We start from the raw sequence: 25,142 nt of genomic DNA, 5'->3' as shown, positions 1-25,142 counted from the left end.
AATAATAATAAAGTAGAATTGAGCCAGAGATCGGTGAAGGAAATTTCGTTTGATTTGCATCAAACAGGCTCAATTCTGTGAATGACTGGTAGAGTGAAATCTTATTTCTGAACTTCTTAAACATTTCCATTTCTAACCAGGGCTTTAATATCATTTTAATGCAATTTTTTTACATGTGAATTAGTATAATAAATGTCAGCGTTGAATTGAATAAGGTCACATTTTACTACTTTGACCAGAAGTGTAATCTTCCAAGATTCAATTTTATTACTATTAGAACAGTCATACTGGATAAGGTCACCAATATTTCTTTCCAAATGATACAATCTATGACAACAGCCTTATATCAACTTTACTTTTCGTAATCTGGATTTATATTCTGAAACTTGTTGACAAAGATGTACCACGGACATTTCTTGGTCAGATGGCAGCCTGGGGAAGATATTTCCTCTAATTTATGGGGAATTTGAAAATGGAGAAATGAAGTGGTTGAAATGTAGCATTTTCTTGATCATACCCCCCCCTTGCCTACAGATAATTAAATTCTCGTGGGATTTTAGTCTCCCGCTTGAAAAGGAAGGTGATGTTTAAAGGCCTTTCAGTAAGTAGAATGGAGAATCGCTCTGTTCACTGCCTGCGTGGGAGCCAGCCAGCTGGCTAGCCTGTGCAATTCATTGGAGTGACATGTTCATTGAATCAGGAGGGTTCAGGGTTGCCAAGAATGGCAAAGGGCAGCTAGCAAAGCCGTTCACCTTGACCTGCCTCCGCAACATCCTCCCCAACTGATCAGTCTCTGCTGGCACAGCTCTGGCGGGAACCGTAGGAGTACCTGTCTCATGACATTGTTAAGAGATTAAATGAGGGAATATGTGGAAGGGGCTTTGACCCATGTCTGCCGCCTGTGTGCTCCATGAATGCAAGCCACTGCTGCTTTTGTTATTAGGAATATTTTTCAGACCACTGCCTCAGGAGACAAAGTATTTCCATCTTCATAGAGCTCTCAACTGGTGAGAAGTTTATTTGCATATTGAGCCAAAACTAATTTTTGTACTTCTTACTAATCGATCTTAGGTTTGCCTTTAGGGATTATGAAAAATCATGATGTTAATAGTTGCTAATTAACATTTATTGAGTGCTTGCTACATGTCAGTAACTATATACATTATCACACTTAAAAATCAACTTGGATTATTTTAAAATACTCAGAAGTAGTAAAAATAATAGGAAAGATTTTATACTTTCAACCAGATTCAATGGTTACCTAGATTTTGCTACACTTGCTTCATCTATACACTTCTGTTTTTGCTAAGATAATTTAAGGCAGTTCTTAGAACTGGTTTTTGTCTCAATTCTACATATATTAATATGCACCTTTAAAAACTGTAGAAATTTCCTAATACCATTATCGTACCTAACAAAATTAATAGTAATTTCTTAATATAATGGAATATTCAAGTTTCTGTGATTGTTTCAAAATGTCTTTTTGTTGTTATTCATCCTTACCTGAGGATATTTGTTTCATCGATTTTTTTTTTTAGAGAGAGTGGAAGGGAGGGAGGGAGAGAGAAAAACATCCATGTGAAAGATGGTTGCCTCCCACATGATCGCTGACCAGGGCTGGGGATCAAACCTGCAACCCAAGTATGTGCTCTTGACTAGGAATCAAACCCACAACTCTTTGGTGCCTGGGCTGATGCTCTAACCATTTGGGGACACCGGCCAGGCTGAAAATGTCTTTTTATCATGAATGGTTGGATCAGGATCCAAACAAGATCTCCACATTATGTGTGGTAATTTAATTTAGTACCCATTTAATATAATATTATTTGATATTGATATATTTTTTAACTGGGTCAGTTTTCTCACAGACCATTCTATAATCTGGATTTGTCTGTTTGCTTTTCCTTGGAATTATTTAACTTATTTCTCTAGCTTTTGTGTTTTGTAAAAGCTCTAAGGATCATTGTTAAATAGTGTACATACTAGCTACATGTGACCATTTAAATAAAAATTAATTAAAACAAAGCAACATTTTAAAATCAGTTGCTCCCTTGCTCTGGCCCCATTTCAAGTGAAGCTAGTGGCTAAAGTATTGGGTGGCACAATCAGCACATTTTCATCATCACAGAAAGTTTTATTAGACCATGTGGTTTAAGGATGTTATTTCCAGGTACAAGTGTTCGTTGCGATGCGGTGTACTTCAAATTACATTTTGTAGGGAGGCATGATGTCTGGATGTCCCACTCTTAGGGTCCTGAAATTGATCAGCCGATTTAGAGAGTGACACCCTAATTCCTCCATCATAAAGCTCCCACTAACCTTTCATTTAAAGCAGGAGTTCTCATCCTTTTCTGTGAGGTGTGCCCTGTTGGCAGATGGAGAAGCCTGTAGCTCTCTTTTCTCAAAAACGTTTTTAAAATGAGGAAAACTAAGCATATTCACATACAAAGGAAACTGGTGTTACTGAATAACAGTTATTATACTATTAAAGAGCAAATCTGAAATATAGAGAAATACGCCCTACTTTAGTACATATTAAATAATCAGAACTAGTGGCAGGTATAATGACTACTATAATTTTGTAACACTCATAGAATTGGTGAATAATTGTGGAGTAAATGATATTTCTAGACATTTACAACAACTATAAAGTTATCATTTTATATATTTTTTAAAAATATCTATGATTTTTCTTCTCCCAAAAATGCTTTTAAATTGGGAAAATTATGTATATACAAATACAAAGGAAATTGATGTTACTGAATAGCAATTATTACAATATTAAAAGAGCAAATCTGAAACATAGAGAAATACGCCCTACTTTATTACAAATTAAATAACAAGAACTGGTGGCAGGTATAATGACTACTGTAATTTTGTAACACTCAGAATTGATGAATAATTGTAGAGTAAATGGTATTTCAAGACATTTGCAACAAATATAACGTTATCATTTTATATATTTTTAAATATCTATGATTTACACTATGACAAAATCATAGGTACTAGTGTTACTACTACATTATTTTGTTGTTGTTGTTAATCCTCACCCGAGGATATTTTTCCATTGATTTTTAGAGAGTGTGGAAGAGAGAGGGAAAGACAGAGAGAAACATTGTTGTGAGATAAACACATTGATTGGTTTCCTCCTGCATGAGCCCTGACCAGGGTCCGGGCTGGGGGCCTGCAACCAAGGTATGTGCCCTTGACCAGAATCAAACGTGGGACACTTTGGTCCACAGGCCAGTGCTCTATCTACTGAGCCAAACAGAGTAGTGCATGTTACTACTATTAATACTACTGTACTACATGCATTTGTGATTTAAGGAGATGCAAAATTTCAGTTAGAAGTTAGTGCAAACAAATTGCTGCATACATCTTTAAGCATTCCCTCTCTTCTCTCCATGCATCTTCCCTAATTGTTCATGGGACACCTCCCCTCCACCCCCACACTCACCCAAATTAAGAACTCATGACCTAAGTCCTATATCATCTATGAATAATTTTACTTGAACAAGTTATTTCATTAGGGATTGAAATGGTGGTTTTGTGTAAATGTTTTTTCTCCACATTTAGAGCTAGAGTACTGGACTTTAATAACTCCATCAGTGGGGCTATTTGGTTCCCTTGGAAGCAGTTCAAACAGAATAAGTAATACCCATTTAGCAGATGAAGTTACTGAGACTCAAATAATTTATTTGCCCAAAGTCAAATAGCTAAAAGGCAGTAGAAATGGAATATGAATGCAGATCAGGTTACCCCCGGCCCGCATGCTGAGGTCCAGTTCTGTTCCACCATTTGCTAGTTGCTTTCTGCCCTATCAGTTACTAGTCGGATAGCCTACATCTTTCTCCCCCATCACGACAGCCTTCCCAAGGCCATGGCTTAAAGGTTGGCCCTGGTGTTCTCATTTCCATTTTCTCTGATCTTCCTCTCTGAATTTATTCTTTCTGTGAATGTGTGATAGGCTGTCTCTGGTGGCTCCCATATTGACAGAAAGCTGCACAAGTAGACTTGCCAACAAAGATCAGAGTGAGAAATCACCTCCCTCAACTCAGTATCAGACTTGCATTCACAGTCTGAGATGAATGTGTTTTGTAGAAACAACATTTCTCTGTGGACTCCTCTTGAGCTTATTCTCAACAAAAATTCCCAAGCTGTTGTCACACATGCTGCTGAGAAGTGAGACTCCTTTGTCTCGTAGATGAGCAAATGGTGGGCTGGGCCTGGGGAGCTCACCCGCTGCAAGAATTCTCATATTTAGTTTTGTCTAAAGGCAAAACTTAGGAAAAGAAAGACAACCCAGACAATGTTCTGTTTGTGGACGTGAAACATTATCTAAGGCAGCGGTTCCCAATGTGAGGCACATGCCCCACAGGGGGGCAATTTGACTTTTAAGGGGGGCAATTCGAGAATGAGTTATTAACAGTGAATTTTTTGCATTTCTTATGGTTCTAGAGGCCTCATATACATTATATAAATATATAGTGACATATTTATCCATTTCAGATCTTTATTATATGTTCTAAAACTTTATTTGCTATTTTTCATATCACTTCATATTATTATTATTATTATTATTATTATTTTAACAATTTCTTAGTCATGTCTTCCTCAGTAATTCAACTGTCCTTTTGTTCTTTTATTTTTCTCTTTTATGGATGCCATGTTCATTGGAAGCTTGTTTAGACCAAGTTAATAAATGGCCATGTAGGCTTCCTCCATGTGAATAGGAGTTCACTTTTTGAATAATAAAAACTATATGTCACAGAGGGGGCATCAGGATTTAAGAGATGCTTAGGTGGGGCATGGCCAAAAAAAGGTTGGGAACCACTGATCTAAGAGAAAAACAGTTATGTTTCTTCTCCTTCTACTTATTAAAATAATAGTTCAGTCTAATTTATTAATTAGTCAGTGATCCATTTCAACAGCCATCCATTCAAATAGTCATTCACACAAATAGATATTTATTCAAACCGTGTACCTACCCATTTATTCAGAGTTTAGACAGTTCTTTACGTCCAGGAACTGTACAGGGCACTAGAATACCTCAGAAAACCACACATGTCTGACTTCTATTCTCATTTCAGGTTACATGCTAGTTAGGAAATAGGAAAACATACATGACTACTGTAGTTCCAGGATTTGAAGAGGTTCTGAAGAATGCAAATGTGGGAGTAGTTATGGAAGAAGGGGTGCTTTAGATGGAGCAGACATGTCCCCTAAAAGGTGACATTTGAACTGAAACCTAGCCAGGCCTTCGAGAGCAGTCCTTTGAATTTAAGGACGAATGAGATGGGCTCTCTTTCTTTTTCTTTTAATTAAATTTCATAGGGTAACATTGGTAAGTAGCAATTATATATGTTTCTGATACACAACTTTATAGTACAACATCTGTGTACGCCACTGTGTGCTTACCACCCAAAGTCTAGTGTCCTTCCATCACCATATACATTTGATCCCCTTCCCCCTCTTCATGCCCCCCAACTCCTACTCTCTGGTAACAGACTGGTGGCAGGTAATGCACTATAGAAAGTGCCTGCAGTAAAACATCGTGAGGGGAAGGACACAGCTACATCTAATCCCCTTTGTTGCCTCAAAACAAGGGTTTTGGCAGGATTTTTGCTGTTTGTTCATCATCCACATTAAATGGAAGCCATCCATGGTGTTGAGGCCACTCATTACGTTACCTCCTCCCTTCATATCGTTATGTACAGGGGACATTTGGCAGATAAAGCTTAATGCTTAACGGCCAGATTTAATGATGGATTCGGGGGTCACAGGAGGTTTTGTAACATGCAGTTCTCAACTAAGCTATTTGGGGTGGAAAAAATAAATTCTTAGCTTTATTTTTGCCAGACAGTCTGTTGGGAGAACTCAGAAGCACATAACCTTCCTGGACAGAGTATTGGATAAATACATCTTTCCAAAGTCATTTACAAACTCTGATTTCTTCAGCACACTCTCTCCTGCTGTCGTCGGGATGCACATAGAGCAGCGGTTCTCAACCTGTGGGTCGCGACCCCTTTGGGGGTCGAACGACCTTTTCACAGGGGTCGCCTAAATACATCCTGCATATCAGATATTTACATTAGGATTCATAACAGTAGCAAAATTACAGTTATGAAGTAGCAATGAAAATAATTTTATGGTTGGGGGTCACCACAACATGAGGAACTGTATTAAAGGGTGGCGGCATTAGGAAGGTTGAGAACCACTGACGTAGAGTATGACACTAGTTCCTGGCCCAGGTTTTAATCTGTACCCATTAGTCATACCTTCTATCTGTCCTGTCCAGGATATGAGTACAGGCATGTTCACTGTGTATAGCAGTGTGGGGCTGATAAACGGTGTGTATCTGAAACCATGCAAAGCAATTACAATTATCCATGGGGAGAATTATGATTGTTCCATGACCGTTAAAATTTTTGTTAAAACACCTAAAACTCTTGTTTGTTAATGCATATTGGAAAATAAAAATATTAAGACTAATACTTATTCAGTACACAGTAAGTTAAAACATTAGAAACATTGAGCATTAAAGTGCTTATTTTCTTTGAAAAACATTTATCAAGAATAGTTTGAAGAGAGCTTGCCTGCTTTTTGTGGTCGCACAATTTAAAATAGAGAGAGCATCTTTTCTGTGCTTCGGCAAATTTTCATACTCCTTTCTGAGTCTGCATCAGTTTGCAACGTTTTATCCTTTGTGCTTCAATGTAGTGAAATATGGTGAAGTTTTTGGCAATGCGAATTTGTTTACTGGCATCACATCCTCTGTGCATCTTCCTCCTTTTCAGCATAACCACGTCCTGCACGTGTGCCGATAAGTTTGCCTTCACTGAGTCCTGTCTGCACAGCTATTTCTTCTATCACTGCATCTACATTTGATGTTCATGTCAAGTCCAGCATCACTGCTCTTTGTTTCTGTCTCACTTTCATATTTGTTGGCCATTGTTGTAAAGTGTCATTGGGGTTCATCAGGGGAAGACCAGGAGGCTTGCGGGCTGTATGCGACCGAGTGACAGAGACAGGGACCAATCACTGACAGTTAAGGGAAGTGGCAGGGTTGGTCACTGGTCACTGGGCACATCTGTTATTAAACATAGTGACTTGTGGACTGGGGCCCTCCTGGTGGATTAGTATTGTATGCATTGGCTCCAAGGTAATAAGCCACAGTGACAGACATTTCAACTCTATGTGTGTGAACTGATGTTATTTAACTAAACTGTGGACAGTGGAATGCGTGCATGTTGGAATCGTGTGAGATGAGAGCTGCCTGCAGTTGCCGGAAGTTAACTATGAGGGAATTACATGTAGCATTCAAACTTCTGGTTTCTCTTAGAATAACCATGCGAGTAGTGTCTGCCCACCTTGGGACTTGGTTTTTCAGTTTGCCCATTATTAGCGGTTGTCAGACCACACTGGACAGTGTAGGATAGAGAACATTTCTTTCATTGCAGAAGTTCCACTGGATAGCACTCTGTAGCCAATGATCTATATTAGGTACATTATTATGGACATGGGGATATCAATAACATTGAAAATCCTTAATACTACTCTCTCTCCATTTGACTTATTCTTGCTTTTGTTTTCCTTTTTGTAGACTAAGATGAACTAGCTGAGATTCTGAGTAAGAAACGTTAGTGATGGTAGAACCTCTCTACTCCATGGCGTAGTACTTGAGGTTGCTATCTACTAGAGCAGTGGTCAGCAAACCGCGGCTCGCGAGCCACATGCAGCTCTTTGGCCCCTTGAGTGTGGCTCTTCCACAAAATACCGGCTCTTCCACAAAATACCGACTTCTGTGCATGGGCCACGAAGTTTCAATTGCACTGTATGTGCGCGCCCGCACGTGGTATTTTGTGGAAGAGCCACACTCAAGGGGCCAAAGAGCCGCATGTGGCTCGCAAGCCGTGGTTTGCCGACCATGGTACTAGAGGAACAGTTAGTCATCAAGAAGAAATTTCAGACACTTCTTTTAGCAAAAATGGTGGCGATTCAAGCAATTTCAACCTTGTTTTAAGTAATGATGGCAAAGATGGTGGTGATGATGGTGATGTTGGTAATGAGAGATATTGGGGCCAATATCGGAATCTCCATGCCAGAGACTGGTGGGTACCAAAGATATGTTTTTAATATCTGAGCATATAAATATCGGAGGGAGTTTTAGGATCCTGCAAGAAGAATGATAACATACAAATGAAAAGCTGTTCTGAAATTGCCAGAGCACTTGTCTCCACCACTTTTGCTTTCCTCAGGCATGCTTAACTATTTTTTCAATTACATACAAAATGAAATTCAAGTGTGTGTGAAACTTGGGTTAAAGTTGGTATTTTTTAGATCCTTTTAAATTGTTGGGTATCATAATTTAAACATTTGGCAAACTATCATGTGCTGTGCTGTCTAAACAAAATTTGAAAAGGGAAGGGCTGAGAAAAGTTGCAAATCTTAAATGCACTTTAGATAGTCTAAATATTTTTCATGTATTTGTTTTTATGTTATGGGTTTTTAATTATTGTTACCAATTATGTTTTTAAAAATTCATGCAGTTAAAGCCAGAGAGGAAGAAGAAATTATAAGATAACTTATAGCTAGATCCTGCTTCCAGTGATGTTAGAGTTTGATGAGGAAGAAAAATACAGACAGAGATAATGTGAGGGAATGGAGGTGGGTAGGTGAGTGGAATGTGGAAAAATAGGGGGAATTTTAAATGAGGAATGAGTGAGGTTCTAGGTTGTAAATGATGACACTGGAGTTAGTGGGTGAGTGTTTACATCACATATCCCCATTGTGGTTGCCAAGACTGGGATGCTGGACAGAGGGAGGCCTTTAAAGAATTCACTTCTATTGACTATTTTAAAAAGCAACCATTTGTTCAGCTTTACTTTATGGTATGAAATATGCTATTATTAAAAAAAACAAAACAAAACCCTCATACACCCCAGTGAGGTATGTGTAAATATTAACCCAGTGTTAACAAAGACACAAGGCTAAGAGATTTGCGGGGGAAAAGTGGCTTAGAAGGAGTTTCTGGTTTGAAACCCTATATTTGTGAATGTATTTTTAAAATTATTGTTGTTTTAAAGATGTCAGAGCCTCTTCTGGCAGATGGAAGGAACAAACTTTTTCTTTTACAGGCTTTGGAGATTTAGTGATGAATACTGAGCTATATTTGCATACAAATTATTGCCTTGACAAAGCCTGCTTTCTTGACACTGTGGCAATCTAGTTCATTGCTGAAGTTTCTGGGTTTTTTAAATTAATTTTTTAAATGAATTCCTTCTTTGTTTTTAAAGGCTGCCTGATTAACTTTTTCTATTCTGGAAGCTACCAGAGTGACATGACAATGTCTTTTGCTTCCTATTTTGGAAACACATGGAAATCATTTGAATCTTAGAGTTTTCACTTTTTTTTTTCTGGTAGGATTTTCTGCATTTTTATTGTTGTAAGTGATTTAGCCTATTCTTTAATTTTGAATGGATCACACAATCATCTTTATGTGTCCAGCTGTCTTTTGTCTCCAACAAAAGGAGACAAGTCTTAAATTGTTCACTGCTGAATAAGATTAAAATGATTTTAGTGTTATGCCATTAAAAAAACCCAAAACTTAGTTTGTCTTTTATGGAGGGTTCATCCTCATGAACACATTGCTCATACACAGAGTAAAATTTTCTCTCCCTCTTCACGAGAGGGTTTATTAGATTCTAAGCAAAAGTGAATAAAAGTGCGAGCTAGTGTTTAATCATTCTCTTGAGGACTAATTTCAAATAATTCTGTTAATTTAAATCAGTGATTCTTATCTTAATTGGAATCAGGAGACTAAGAATTTTTCTGCAAGCAGAAGACCAAAGGAGAACATTATACACACGCTCAGATCCGATTTTGCAAACAATTTCAGGAGATTCATAGAAGCCTCGAGTCTATTCCTACACCAAGTTAGGGAAGTGCTTAAGTTGCTTCTAGGAAATCTGTAAGTTCAAGAAGGAAAGGTCTCTTGAGCCATGTGACACTTCCCCCTTCCCCTGATCTCCTAAATTACATCGCTCTCCACCCACCTTCTCAAGCCAGAGCCCTGGAAACCTCTTTGCTCACCCTCTCTTCTTTGCCCTGCACCCATCAGTGAGTCCTGTCGCTCCTGCCTCAGACATGCATCTTGTATCCTCCGCACCTCTACTGCCACCACTGGAGTCCAGGCCTGTTTTGAATCTCCAATGAGTCTCAGGTAAAGACATCCCCAGTGGTCTTAAGCTTTCATCCTTGCTTTGATTGATTTTTTTTCTACACAGCATTTTGAGTGATCTTTCTAAAAGAGAACTCGGGTTCTGTCATATTCCTCTACTCTCCACTGCCTGACATGCCCCACGGCTTCCACATGCACATAGACTAAATCCAGACCACCAACCAAGGCTGTGCACAGCCTGCTTTTCCCGACACCCCAGGTCAACAGGCCGAGCTTGTTCCCCATTTAGCAAGATTGGCTTGGAATGTTCTTCCCCTGGTACCGTTGCATCTTGCTTTCTCTTCTCAACCCTGTCTCTTCCACAGTGGAGACTACATTTTGACCTGTTTCTTGCCTTTTGTCTGTTCATCCTCTAGAATGTATGCCTTTGTAGGGGAGGGGATGCATATGGCTGGTGTGTGCTCTATCTCAGTGTCTTCCGAAATACCTCCCAGGTAGGAGGCTCTTAACCCATGCTTAATGAATAAATGAAAGACATGCAAAGACCTAAAAAGTGTTTTTGCCTTTACCTTTCCTCCCAAATTTGGCTTTATGCTCTTCCTTCAGTAATTCATTGAGAAGTTCATTCATTAATCACTTGAACATCTTTCACTATAAAATACTCTCACAATATATATTTTACATCGTTAACTCATGGAGGACTGAGTTTGGGGGGGAGGGGGCAAGGGATTAATTCAGACTCTGTGCGAATGCCAACTTAGAATAATTAAGGCTCTCTTTCTTCTTTTTGAAATACTTTTTCTCTCAACATTTGTATTTGTTACAGAAGAGATTTATCATTGTTATTAAAAGAGCAGAGAACAATGTTATATTCTGATCTTTCTGAGCTCCAATAAGGGATGGTCTACATGCTTTTCATTTGAAGTGCAAGCACTGCCTTCCATGTGCGAAGGGACAGCATCATATACTAGTATTTATTTTTTTCTATGCCTTTAGCTGGATCTCTTTTAGATTAGGAACTCAGGTGGGCTCTTTGTTCATTTGTTTGTTTGTTTTAGTGATAAATTCATTTCCCTCAATGGTTTTTACGTAAGTGCAGTCTGGTCTGATCCAGTGGTCTGTCAGGAGCTACAGTTCCTGAAACACTTGAAGGATTACTTACAAGAAAGAATTGTTTCTCAGATTAAGCAATGAAGAGGCATGTGTGCCAAGTACTCTTTCACCAAATACTCACTGAAGGCCTACTCTGTAGAAAACCCTGTGGGTGGCACCAGGGGTGCCAGTAAACCTGTCTTCTAGGGAACAGTTCCTGTCCTCTAAGAATGTTTTCCCTGCTAAGCATTCTCTTTATGTCTTTCTCCTGTTTCCTGCCTCACATTGCCTCTCTATTTTCTCCCACGAAAGAGTCTCTCTGTCGCCCATGTGTTTGCCTTCACCTGGTGTCCGTGAAGTGTGGGTTTCTTCATTGGCTTGGCCAGCTGTGCTGACCATCTGATGGAAGTTGGAGTTCCAGTGGCTCTCCAGTGGCATAAACAAACCCACAGCGGGAATCCCAGTTTTCTGGGACCTGCTGGAACTTGTCCTGGGAGGACTGTGTTCATGTGTGAGCATGAGTTTCAGCCTCGTCACCCTGTGGGATAGACACTCAGAGTGCTCTCTCCTCGTTCACATGTTGGTAGGATATACATGTGTGGAGGGTGTAAATGATCGATCTTGCTTGTGGTTTTCCAGCAGATCTCCAGTAAATTGCAGAGCTTTTATATTACTTTCCGATCTACTCTAAAAAGCTTTTCACAGAGTTTTTGAAGTGATTCTCATAGCAGAATATATATGTAGTTTTAAAAAATATCTTTTATTGAGGATGATCCTTAAGTATTTCTTTTGGCTGCTGAGTGCATTTTATTCCTTTTCTTTGAAATATCCCTCCAACGCTTAACCCTGAGGAGCACTCTTTCAGCATTGTCATTTGGCCTGTCCCCACTCCCATGTTTGCACCTTATGAGTGACAGAACTTCCTTTTTCAATACTCTTTTTACTAGAATTATTTAAATTACACATTTCTTTGTATCTCCAGGATAATAGCAAGAATACTATATTTTTTAGAATGGTTACTCAGAGACCTTTCAAGACCTACCAGTAGACCTGACCTCCATGGTATTAGAAAGGGGGAAAGGGATTCTTGGAAAAATGTTTTTATTGCTTTTTAATTGACAAATGGCAGATACTTAGTATGTATTCTGGCATTCTTCCCAACCTCATGGCCATGCAAACTAATAAACCCCTCTATTCCTCCCTCCCGATCTCTGCCAGGGCCTCTGAATCCTCTTCAACACACCGTTCTAAGCAGCTACTACATGTTAGTTGGAGTTAGCAAAAGAGGTGAAACCTACTTAACCAACTTGCTCTTGTTGCTGTAAGGACAAATGAATGATGAGAGAGCCCCCACCAGCCAGCAGTGATGGTCTGGTACCCACTGCACAACCAAGGAGGCTGGTGCCGTGGAAAAGGAGAGAGGGCTTTTTGGCAGTTACGTGTTCTGGTCCGTAAGGGACATATATCACATTTGCTCATAAATCCTCGGCCAGAATTCCTTCAGCTTCACCCAACCACTGAGATCCAGGACACATAATTCTATCATGTGCCTGGACATGGCAAGAGCCTCAAGTAGTTGGCAAATAGCATTAATGATCGCCACATCCCAATTGATGCATTTCAATGCTTAATTTCTCAGCACAGTTCATTTATCAGAATGCCCTCTTGCTTTGCTCATATAATAGGATGCTTACCTTTTGTTTAAAAAGCAGAAACCTTCTTCCAGTATCTCTATGTTTAGGCAAATGATGCTCAGGATTCCCAGTGAGCACCCCTCAAGTATTTGTTCTATGCAATGTTCTACAAAGAAAGAAACAAGTAAAATTATAATAGTTTTATTCTTGACCAAATATGAGAAATGCTGCATAGTGTCTCTTCTTCTTGGGAAGTCAGAATGAACATTAGCACATTAAGTATCCTGCTGAGTAGTGCTGTAAGGAAACTTATTTTACTTCATTTCATTCAGTGTTCCTTAATCATTTTTTGACCAGGAGGTTGTTTTTCTGTGTGGTGTCTAATAACATCTCATGGACCCAGCACTCTGGTGAATCACTGTAGCAATCACTGTAGTAGGTACATGGAGACTTTTATGAGCGTGGGAGGCATTGAAACAGCGAAGACAGTTTTACCACATGGCCTTAGCCAGGACTTCTACTTTATAACTCTGTGACCTTGGTTATATAGTTGTACCTGTTCAGTTTCAAGTTCTGAATGTGGAAAAACGGGCATGATAGTATCTACTTTAAAGGACATAGTAGGCAGCGAACAAATATTACATAATCTTTCTTTCCCCTTCTGCTATTATTTACTTTACCCATAAGTTTAGTTTCATATAAGCATAACTCTTGCCAATTCTGATTCTCTTAGGATGATCAACACAGGATTCCTCTGCCTTGAAGAATACACAGAATCATGTGTGAAATTTAAACCAAAGAATCCGCCGCCGCCAGGCTGCAGGGTCCTTTTTCCTTTTCCTTTCTTTGCAAGCAGCCTGTTTACTTCTCCCTGTGAATGTAGTTCTCACCTCTGAGCAGCCAGTGCAGTGAGGGATTCTGGGATTGCTCAGGGCGGATCTGCCTAGAACAGGACTCCTGGCTTCTCTGCCCCCGGGTGATTGACAGCTCACTGTATCTTTGGCCCAAAGTGTTCTCCAGGACAAAACATGGGAATTCTTATAGATATTCATGCTTGCCTTGAGACCCAGGTAGGATCAGAGTGCTACCATTATCTTAATCACACTTTCCTGGAATTGATCACATTCTGAAAATCAAATTTGCTTAAAATTGTATCCATGCCATTTATGCTTATGGTTGATGCATATCTCATGGTCTTCATTGAGTTACTGAAATGGTTATGTTAATATCCAGTAAAGAAAGATGTGGCCCAAACTGGCAAGCTGCTTCATCAGAATTGTGTTTCTTAATTTTGGGGATTAACATTTCTACCTTTCGTGCCTATATTAATGAATAGTAGATTATTTATTAAGATGCCATCTATTTGGTACACAGCTCCACAACTGTGCTATTGACATTAAATAAATTGAATCTTCTCTTTAAAAATACCTCACAGCCCATCCTGTTGTTTTTGAAGTGACATTAAGAATTACTTTAAATAGTAGGTCTAGGATTATTTGTTAGAGCAATTAATTCATTACAAGGGTCTGCAGAAGTTCTTTGCATGTCACTGAACTGATTATTGATCTGCAGTAGAAATGAATATAGACTCTTCTTTATTATTAGTCTAGAAGAATGACTAATCCTTTGTCGTGTCATTTGATACAGACTTACTCCATATTCACATACACACATGCTGACCAGCCTCATCAGAATCAATGATATTTTGATGGTTTGATTTATTTTAGTGACTTTTATAATCAGAATCCCTAGGATAGATCGTATATAGAAAAATAAATGGGAGCAAGTCTGAGAATAATATTCTGCTGTCTTCTTGAATTAATCATCTAAATTAGTACATTTCCATTTCTCTGTCACCACTCTGTACTTAAATATTTCATATTTGTCATGGAAATGCTCATACAATTATTTTTTAACCATCAATTATTATCCTTGATGAGCAAGTTTTGAACTTATCAAATTAATTTTGAATAAAAAGTGTAGCAACATAACGAACATTGGATGCAGTTGGGCAGAGTCTCACTTTCACAAAATCTCACTTTGTTCTTGACTCCACCGGGCCTTTACGGTTGCTTCCATCATTCATGAGGCCATAGGGGAGCCACAGAAAGGACACATCCATCTCGTGTTCCATGCCCATTGGTGGTGACTGCTCAGAGGTCAGGATTGACAAGGATTCTGAGTCTCTCTGTATCAGAGAGAATTATGCAGTGGAGTATTGCTATCTGCCAGAGGTTTAGCATTAGAACATGTGGCTGAGGTGCAACATTTTTTCATCTGACGTGTCATAAAAATAACTTTGGTTTGGAAAGCCAAACAGCTGAATTTCAATTCCACTTGTGTCCCTAACTGTGTGACTTTGAACAAATCAATTAATGTTTCTAACTCCCATTTTTTTTCCAACAAGGAAACTACTAGAGTAGATAATGCTTAGGATCCATCCCAGCTCTAAAATGCCTTGGTTGTATACACTCACTAGGACATGCAAGATACCTTGGGCACCTGTTAATTTGCAAAATCCTCAGAACTTCTTTCAGAATTACCAACTTTGGTAGATTGTTGTAATAATGCCCCTCGCTACTACATGAATTTGAGTGCTCACACCTCTTTTCAATGTGGTCTTTCCCCTCCTCCTATCAGGAGATGGAATTTAAGAGCATGGAGAGTAGAGGCCCAGTGCACCCACCTGAGCCAACTGAAAGCAGGTGCATGAGTGAGCCCAGGTGGGGCCAGCAGCAAAAACTACCCACAGAATCATAATAAGAAAACAAATGAAGGTTATATTAAACCCCTGTGTTTTCAGGGTAGTTCAGTATGTGGCCATAGCTAATAGATACAGAAGTTCGGAAGTCAGTCAGTCAGTGGCTCTCCTGGGCTTGGAAGGCCTGACAGTAGCATTTGGCTATCAGCTGGGGGATCTCAGTTCTCCTCCATGTAACTCTTATTCCCCAACAGGCTGGCTGGGCTGTTCACAGCATGTTTATCTCAGGGTCCAAGAGGACAGGACCCAGAAGATACACATTCTGTTAATGCCTAAACATGGAAAGTCACAAGCAACACTTCTACCACATCCCACTGATCAAAGCAAGTCACAGGCCAGCCCAGATTCAAGGGGAGGGGACACACACTCTACCTCTCAATGCAAAGAGGAGCAAAGTCACTTTGCAAAGGGGCATATAGGATGGGAAGGATTCTTGGAGTAATATTTGTGAATAATCTTCCACAACAACTTGAGGTACTTGACTAGTGCAAAGATTCCATCTGATTTCTTTCTTTCACTGTGTGTATTCTGGGTTTGCTGTATGTCAGCAAGAGTTCACCGCGGGGCCTGGCTTATTGTCATAACACTGTCATGTGGCAAAAAACACTAAGTGTTTACATCCAAAAGGACAGAGACAGTCACTTCTGGGTTGGTGGTGAAAGTGGAGAGGAAGAGGGGTGTAAAGGCATTACCAGGTTTCTAGTAGTCCTTGGTGATATAAATGATGCTATGAGGAAGTCAATGACTCCCAATAATTAGACTGTCCAAAAGTAAAGGGATTTTTCAGTGTGTCTGACAGTGTAATCCATTGGCATCGATCGTAATATCTAACTTTACTTGAGTCTGGCAGCCCGGGGTAGCCGAAGTTACCTTGAAGCAACCCAAGTTCAAAGATGGAAAAGGGCCAAAATGCAGGCTCTGCACCTGGACTTGCTTCCTCCTGCTGATCCCCTGGTGCAAGGTGGTTCTCTCATTTCTGACGTGCTTGCTCTCAGGTCTCTGTTAGGATGAGGGCATACTCACCACCTCCTCTGCCCAGCACCGAGGCCCTCTTCCACCAGGGGATTGCGTGTTGCCTCTGCTTTCTTCATTCAAGGCTAGGCGTTTCAAAGCCTTTAGCAGTTTTGCATAATATCTTTGAATTTCATGAAATCCCTGATTCTCTTCCATGAAGAGAGGGACTCCGGGAATGGAGGGCATACTTTTAGTAAGAGGGTAAGCAAAGACTGGTCATGAAAGTTATAAAAAGCACGCATCACAGAGCTGTGGTAACAGGGACTTCAGAATCAGGCAGGCTTGGGTTGGAGTCTAGTGTTAGTCTCACGTTTGGTGTGTGCTGTCTTGCACAAGTTTGCTATTTTCTATAAGTTTCAATATCCTCAAATGCAAAATAGGAATTATAAAAGTGTTTTATGAGTTGGTTGGAAAGATTAAGTAAATGCAAGTACATATATAAATGAAAGAGTGATGTTGGTCAAAGGAGGAATGCCTAACAACTAACCATAAGTTATTAGACCATTTTCAAGGACTGAATTGGTCCAAATTTAGAGAAATAGTTGCTGGTTTTAGAAAATTGAAATGCCAGCCCATCCTGAACAGTTTATCTAACCCCTGGGCAGAGTCAGAGGCTGCCTCCTCTGTGCTCCCACAACATTCTGTACTGATTTCTATCAATGGCACTCATCTGTGTTGTAATGATCTGTTTACACTGCATGACAGTTTGGGACATTAGAGTGTGAACTCTTCAAGGTCAGTTACTCCGCTGTATTCATCTTGGCATCCTCAATTGTAGTACAAGCCCTGGACTGAGAGAGGCTTTCGTTGTGGGATGGATGGATGAGCCAGTCAATCTTGTTTGAATTACTCCCCCGTTTGTAAAGTCCCCTCTAGCTCTCATCTGCAGTAAGAATTCTTCTCTGACTTTCCTCTACTACAAGGAATCTCTGTTGACTGAAGGAACTAAATTGTAACTATTATCTTTCTTTTCTTTTACAAAGCCTTATTACTAAGTGGCTGTCTCTACTTTAGATGGCAGGGAGAGACCAGATTCCATGTGCTAATCTCTTTCACAGGTTTTCATGTGTGAGGTGTGTGGATCAACATATATTAAATTCATTTAATATGTGAATCCTCCCTTCCACTCACTCTAAAAATAAATGGGGGGGGGGAAATCCTCAGGTAAGGATTAACAAAATAAATTCATTTGAGTAGATTAACTTCTGTAAGGTTATCATTGCATGTTAGCTAAAGAGTCTCTTCAGAGGTGTTAATCTCAAGCAACACAGGAGAAGTGTGTTCTTATAGCCTATGTATGATATGGGAATTGTCCATTAGCAAAGCCTAAGAGTCTCCATATTAAATTACACTGCATCTGTGATATTACCTTAAAATCATTGGCATATGAACAGTGGTAGTAGAATTATAAGCGCTGTCTGCTCTTCTTCAGAATTAATTTGCTTTCCCTGAATTGTTTGTCTAGGAGAAACATGTAGCACATACCTACCATCTTCCAGCAATATGGTGTTTTCTTCTGAGGCATACGCACTTATTTTGAGAAAGTATTTTATTCTCAGATGAATTTGTAAATAGCACACGGATTTGGTGTTCTTGCTTGTTTGCAGATGATATGCTGCATTTTCCCAATTAGAGATGCCAAAAATGCCTTTGGCTTGCGTTGGGCAGAAACACTCATGATTTATTTCATGGTGTCAATAGCATAACATTTTCTGGTTGTGATTGCCCGTGTGTGTGTGTGTGTGTGTGTGTGTGTGTGTGTGTGTGTGTGTGATTGCTCTTGAAAGTATCAGAAGCATTGTAGAAGGTCATGTGTGTATGTGTTTGTATGCATAAGTGTGTATATGTATATACCCACACATATCTGATGATTTCAAATAAAAATATGCTTTATCATGCTCAGATATTTTTCTTGGACAGTTAAATTTTGTGAGATACTCTAATCTTCATCTAATATGCTATTAAGCTAGCATTACAGTCCTCAATTTAGGGAAACAAGAATAGGCCCCCAGTACTTCCGATTTCCCTTAGTTAGCTCTTTCGAATGAGATTCCTCTATATCTGGAGTTGACACTTTAAGGCCCATGAGCCAAATCTGGCCAGCCTCCTCTTGTTGTTTATAGCCACACCTATTAGTGTTTGCATTGTCTATGGCTGCTTGGGCATATGGCCCACCAAACCCTAAATATTTACATCTGGTCCTTTGCAGAAAAAGTTTGCTTACCTGCTCGAAATCCTTTATGAACCCGTTTATATGTCCAGGTAGCCATGGACTGATCTATCCAATTCGGAGTTTACTCATGGTTACCCTGGAACCCTTGCCTCACGAAGGTGCCCCAGGTTTCTCTGCTTCTATGTGTGGTCTGTGCCTCCCCCAGTACTGCAGCCCTCTGCCTCAATGCCTGCAGCCTGGCCTGGAGGGCAAGAGCAGCTTCTTTCTCTCCTTTGCTATCTCAGAGCCTCACATTGTGTCTACACTAACTGGTGCTCACAGTTTGCTGAGTGCACAAATGAATGACATTTCCTATTCATAGTATAAAGCAGTATTTTTCTATACATAGTTTATCTGAGATTCTGAATATTCTAGAAACCACTTCTTTCTAATTATAAAAGGATATTTATAAAGGATTTTACCTTCATAATTATATTTCCTTTGGGCTCATGTGAAAATTAGTTTACATTACAAATGAGTTTACATTTCCTTAGCTCTCATCCAACATTAGTTCTAACTATGCTGGATATTAAGGATAAATCTCTTTGAATTAAAAAAAAAATCTTGCAAACTATCCCAATCTTGTATAGATAATTGAAAAGTAAGTGAATTTCCTCAGGGTTCTAGTACTCCAAGGTGACTGATATCGGGATCTGGTTTATTATTTATTCATTCATCCCAGCAATACTTATTAAATGTCTCTGGTGGTATAGGCGGTGATGAAATATCAGTAAACAAGACTAAGTTCTCACTCTTGTCAAGTTTATTTTCTCACCTGGGAAGGTGGCAACCGACCAAGAAAACTACCAGCTAGTGGCAAAGGCCAAGGCAAGATTAACATAGTGATGTAAGAGTGAGTAAGCAGGTAGCAGTTTAAACCACCCAGCAGTTAAGTGTCCCACTGAGAGAGCAGCATTGGAATCAGAATCTGAATAAGAAAGAAGCGACCATATGCATCTTAGGAAGAACACACAGCCAGGATAAAGGCTGTATATCTGGGAAGGAGCTTACTGTGTTTGAGGAACAGAAAGAAAGCAAAAGTGACAGGTGCACAGTGTGCAGGAGAGGGTGGGGAAGGGGAGGGAGGTCGGGAGGTGGGTGGGCATTCGTCAGGATGTGCCTGTGGTGAGGTTTAGGGAGAGGCTCTTTTCTGCTATAACAGTGGTTCTCAACCTTCTGGCCCTTTAAATACAGTTCCTCATGTTGTGACCCAACCATAAAATTATTTTCGTTGCTACTTCATAACTGTAATGTTGCTACTGTTATGAATCGTAATGTAAATATCTGATATGCAGGATGGTCTTAGGCGACCGCTGTGAAAGGGTCGTTCAACAGCCAAAGGGGTCGCGACCCACAGGTTGAGAACCGCTGTGCTATAGCTTTAAAGCAGGGGTGGGGAACCTTTTTGCTGCCAAGGTTTGGATAGTTGGATATTTATAACATCACTCATTCACGGGCCATACAAAATTATCAACCTAACAATTAGCCTGCTATATTTGGTCAAACATTTAATGAACTCACCCCTAATGCCTTGGCAGGGCCAGACCAAATGATTTTATGGGCTTTATATGGCCCGCAGGCCAGATGTTCCCACTCCTGTTAGGAACTGAAGGACAGTGGTTGGTCCTGACTTTCTGATTAGAGTCTAGAATGGCCCAGGGAGTGTGGCTAGTCAACCTGCTACTGGCCAGGTCAACTACTCACACAGCCCAGAGCTCCAGAACTTCACCCTGTGTAGCTCCAGACCCATCAACCGCCTCTAGAGTTGTGTGGAGCCCACCTTTGCAGCCACTTCCGGGTTAAGACGCCTCTTTGGCCATCCTCTAAGTTCTAACAAAATGAAGAAAAATGATCATCCATCACCCATATGAACACTTCACCCATATGAAAAGTGGTCTTTATTTATCTTATGATTTGCATAGAAATGTGTGTGTGTTATGTGCAGATAAAATGGTTTATTAACAAAGGGTTGGGTTGCAGAGTATGTCCTAGTATATATCAGGTCAGCGTTGCTAAATAGGCTGGTGAAAAATAGGCACCTAGATGAGAATGTGTTTAGCCTATTTAACTGTTTTGTGACATGTTGTATTACCATTATTAATGTTTAATTAAAATAATAAATATATGTGATGTATTACTCTCTGGTTGGATATACTGCACAGGATAAAACATATGACAAATTCAGACATTTTTATTTGGTTCCATAAGTATTTTAAATCATTAGACATTTGGACAAGCCAATCCTTAGCATCAGATTCACAAAATGGACAGATAATACAATAAGATTTTTTATGATACTGAGAAAACCCTTTCAGATGTCATTGATATGACTAAAGTTACAAAGATTGTCAGATTCATCCCACCAGTGTTCACAGTAAGTAATTGTTTAAATAAAATGTTGTTTCTTCCCCACCCAGTTTCTTTGTGTGGATGGCTGGAAGCGTGCAGGGTCCTCATCTTGCTGTGGTTTGATGAAGTCAGGGCCCAGGGTGGGTGTAAATTAATGCAAGAAGGAGGAAGATGGGGGAAGGTCTCCTTTAACAAAGAAAAGCAACTAGTGGGAGTGGAGACTGGCGATCTGCTAAAAGGAAATGAAAGGAAATTCTTCATTTCTAAACGGTTCATTGACCCATGATAATAAAACAGCCCTGCCAAAGGATAATTATCTTTCTAAGTATCAGATGCCCTGTGGGTGAAGGCCTCCCTTCTCTCTTGAAAAATGAGCTCAGATTAAACAAATGCTCCTTTTCCTAGTTTACTGTTGACATGAACTTCCTGATTATGAGAAAAATTAATCAGCTTTCCCTCTTTTTTTCCTCTTCTCTTATGGAAAGCAGACCTGTCCGGCTGAGCTCACTGCATTTTCCCTGGGGCCTGAGTCCTATCAATGTTGTGATGGGCTAAAATGCTCAAGATTCTGGCGAGACTGTAGAATTGTGGTTTTATTATGACCTTTAGCTGCTTAGCTCCAGGCAGCAGCAGGTTCTCTTAAAACAAGAAAAAAGGAAAAAAGAAACAGAAAAGAACACTAAAGTGCTTTTTACCTCCTGCTGGTATCTAAAAATTAAACAAAAGTTAATATACCTTTTTTTTTTCCAAGTCCTCACCCGAAGATATGTTTTTATTGATTTTTTGAGTGAGAGGAAGAAAGGGATGGAGGCAGGGAGAGAAAAAGGGAGAAAAACATCAATATGACAGATTGTCTCCCCTACACACCCTGACCAGGAATCAAACCTACAACCTTTTGGTGTATGGGATGACCAAGCTACCAACCAACCAAGCCACCAGGCCAGAGCAAAAGTTAATATAACTTATGTGTATGCATATGTGTGCATAAGTGTATATATGTATATATCCACACATATATGATGATTTCAAATACAAAAGATAACTGAAGTTTTATTAATGATGTAACATTAAATATTAATTTGCTATCAACAAATGATCAAATGTATATATCATTTTTCTCTAGATCGTGTTGCTTGTTCAGACTAATAATGTAAATATGTTGACTTGTCAAACTTATAGAATGCATTAAGATACTTTTACAGTGGGGCCTTGACTTACGAGTTTAATTCGTTCTGTGATGGAGCTCGTAACTCAAATTACTCGTATGTCAAATCAAAAAGTGAACGACTGAGACACATGATGCTGGGCTGATGTTGTGGCGTTCACTGTGGCGTTCGCTGTGCCAACTAGCGGTGGGGTATCTGAAGCTGGCTCGTAACCCGAATTTTAGCTTGCAACTCAAAGCAAAAAATTGGCCAAGAGACGGCTCGTATCTCGAAGAACTCATTAGTCGGGACACTCGTAAGTCAAGGCCCCACTGTATTTGCAACAGCAGGGATTCCTTTTCGTAATTTAATGATTTACCTTTAACTGCCTTCTTTTTTTTTTCAATACTTTTTAAAAAAATTATTTTAGTGAGAGAGGAAGGGAGAGGGAGAGAGGAAACATCAATCGGCTGCTTCCTTCACACCCCTTACTGCAGATCTAGCCCACAACTGGAGCATGTGCCCTGACTGGGAATTGAACCATGGGACATTGCTCAACCAACTGGGCCTTTTAACTGCCTTCTTGAATTCTTAATAATCAGTTTGCAGAATCCTTGTCATAAATTGTTCAACCACATGATACATCTATTGGTTATAGGTGAAATGCACTATATGTTTTCAGAATGTCTACACTGGTTTTAAAAATAAAATAAATAAAACTACTATTATATTTTCATTACATATTTCTTCAAAGAGATATTGAAATTAAAATTTTAATCATGATGCTCTTGTTTGAGACACCAACTGGCTATTCTAGTTGCTTTTCCAGCCCAGTACCTCCGGCTGCTTAAGAGGCCAGAACTTTAGAATAAGGTCAGGAAATAATAGACCGGAAGATAGCTTGCCTCTTGGCATAATTATCTCAGCCAGCACTCGAGTCTCTCTGAAACACTAATGTTCCTTGTTCTTCTAAGAATTTCTCCAGCTCATCCCAGCTTCTCCTTCACAGTGCAATAAACCATGTTTATAAGTCTTCTTTGAACCCCTTAGAGTTTGGTGGTTGATAAATATTTGTTTCTTGATTTTTTGTCTTTGAGAGTTCAGAGACAAAAGGGATGGGGATGTAATCCTGTGGGCATACACTTTCTGGGAAAACAGCAAGCAGAGTGATCCTTAACAGACCTCACTGCAGATGTCCTGGTGTGTCCCCTTCGGCCAGTGGAGCGCTTCCGAGACCTGCGTCCTGATGAAGTGGCTGATTTGTTTCAGGCCACCCAGAGGGTCGGCACGGTGGTGGAAAAGCATTTCCAGGGGACTTCTCTTACTTTTGCTATGCAGGTGAGTGAACAGATGCTCAGAGATTAGTTTTCTTCCTTTTCAAACCCTAGCACTGGGCGTTGCCCCCCTTTGAACTGGCCAGCCTAGTGGGAAGGCGGCTGTGGTTATTCATGTCTGACATAATAGCAGAAAAGGATAGAACTAATCCAGGACCACCCTACTGTCCACGGACCCCACGGTAGACTGTGGAATATCAGCTGAGATCATGTCGGCAGCATTGCTTACAAGACAGGTGGGCGTCACGGACATGTAACCTAATGGGCTTCCCAGCATTCCATACCTTTCACTAGAGCTAGGGCTGGGCGAGACACTTTCATTCCATGGTGACTGTGTTTTAAACACTGCCTGGTTTAGCTCTGCTCAACTTCCAGTCGAGTTGAGATATGCAAGTTAGGTGGGGCCTGGCCTGCAGAGAGCAGACCTTTTCTCCGTCCATAAATCAAGTCTCAGTGATTGATTATGGATTGGTCAGACTCTACATGGATTGAATAGCTCGTGTGGCCAGCTGCCTGGTAAAGAAATGAGACCCCTGATCCCTGGAGACCCTCAGGCAGAGGTGAGTCAACACTTGTCAAACGGTGCCCCGTGGGTATCAATACATAGTAAAGTCCTTGTAGCCTTGAAAGTTGGTGACTCTACAATAACCCTTTGGGGGAAAAATGGATTATGGATTATTCCACAACATGAGACCTTGTAGTCGGTGCTTTAGCTGAACTGAATAGTTAACATCCTTCCTCTGCCCTCCTCCGCTCTCTACCAAATGGAACAGATAAAGAAAGTCAAGGTTTTCAGGTTATGAAAGGCTCTGACTAGAAATGCTCATCTGCTTCTCATAAAAAATTCTTTTTGGCCACTATGTCTGTGTTAATAGTATTTAAACTTCCCTGTAAAACCTGTGTGTGTGTGTGTGTGTGTGTGTGTGTTGTATGTCAAACCATTTGAATCTCCTCAAACAGTTAGGGTCAGGGTGGGGTGATCAAACTTATGCTACAAATCTTGTTTCCAGAGGGATTGAATGAAGGCACCTGGGGAAGACAGCTGTCAGCGTTTAATGAAATACTAACAGGAAACCCACACATACAGAAAATGGCTAGTACTGGGTATCTCACACGATTCACTACAAAGTTAATTCCATAAATACAGAACTGACTTGTGCTTTGAGTACCTTCAAACTTCTTTTAACTTCACCCCACAGTAAGATATATATTTATTTCACAATCATGTATACCCCCACATGCACATACATATAGGAAACCAGCATTTCAGAAGACAATGTTTAGCCATTCTATATATTCTAATAGATTTTGTGTTATTATCTGATTTGTTTTTAGTGTTGACACAACCCATTCCGTTGACTTCCTGACCTTCTGGTGGGTTGTGACTCCAAGTTTGAAAACCACAGGTCATACAGCCCTGG

At 39.9% G+C, this 25,142-nt stretch overlaps 1 protein-coding gene across 2 annotated transcripts in view; it reads left to right on the top strand.

Annotated features, from left to right (window-relative positions):
- The window catches only part of FHIT (fragile histidine triad), a 733,138-nt gene that overhangs the window by 459,936 nt on the left and 248,060 nt on the right, over positions 1–25,142 (top strand). For both annotated transcript variants that reach the window (XM_005868429.2, XM_014541387.1), the window contains exon 2: positions 23,580–23,725. In XM_005868429.2, coding sequence (XP_005868491.1) covers positions 23,580–23,725 — 146 coding nt within the window. The remainder of the gene's footprint in view (positions 1–23,579; positions 23,726–25,142) is intronic.

The sequence above is a fragment of the Myotis brandtii genome, unplaced genomic scaffold, assembly GCF_000412655.1.
Source record: "Myotis brandtii unplaced genomic scaffold, ASM41265v1 scaffold268, whole genome shotgun sequence".
NCBI lineage: Eukaryota > Metazoa > Chordata > Mammalia > Chiroptera > Vespertilionidae > Myotis > Myotis brandtii.
The sequence above is the reverse complement of the archived record's forward strand: the minus strand, read 5'-3'. Positions and strand labels throughout refer to the sequence as shown.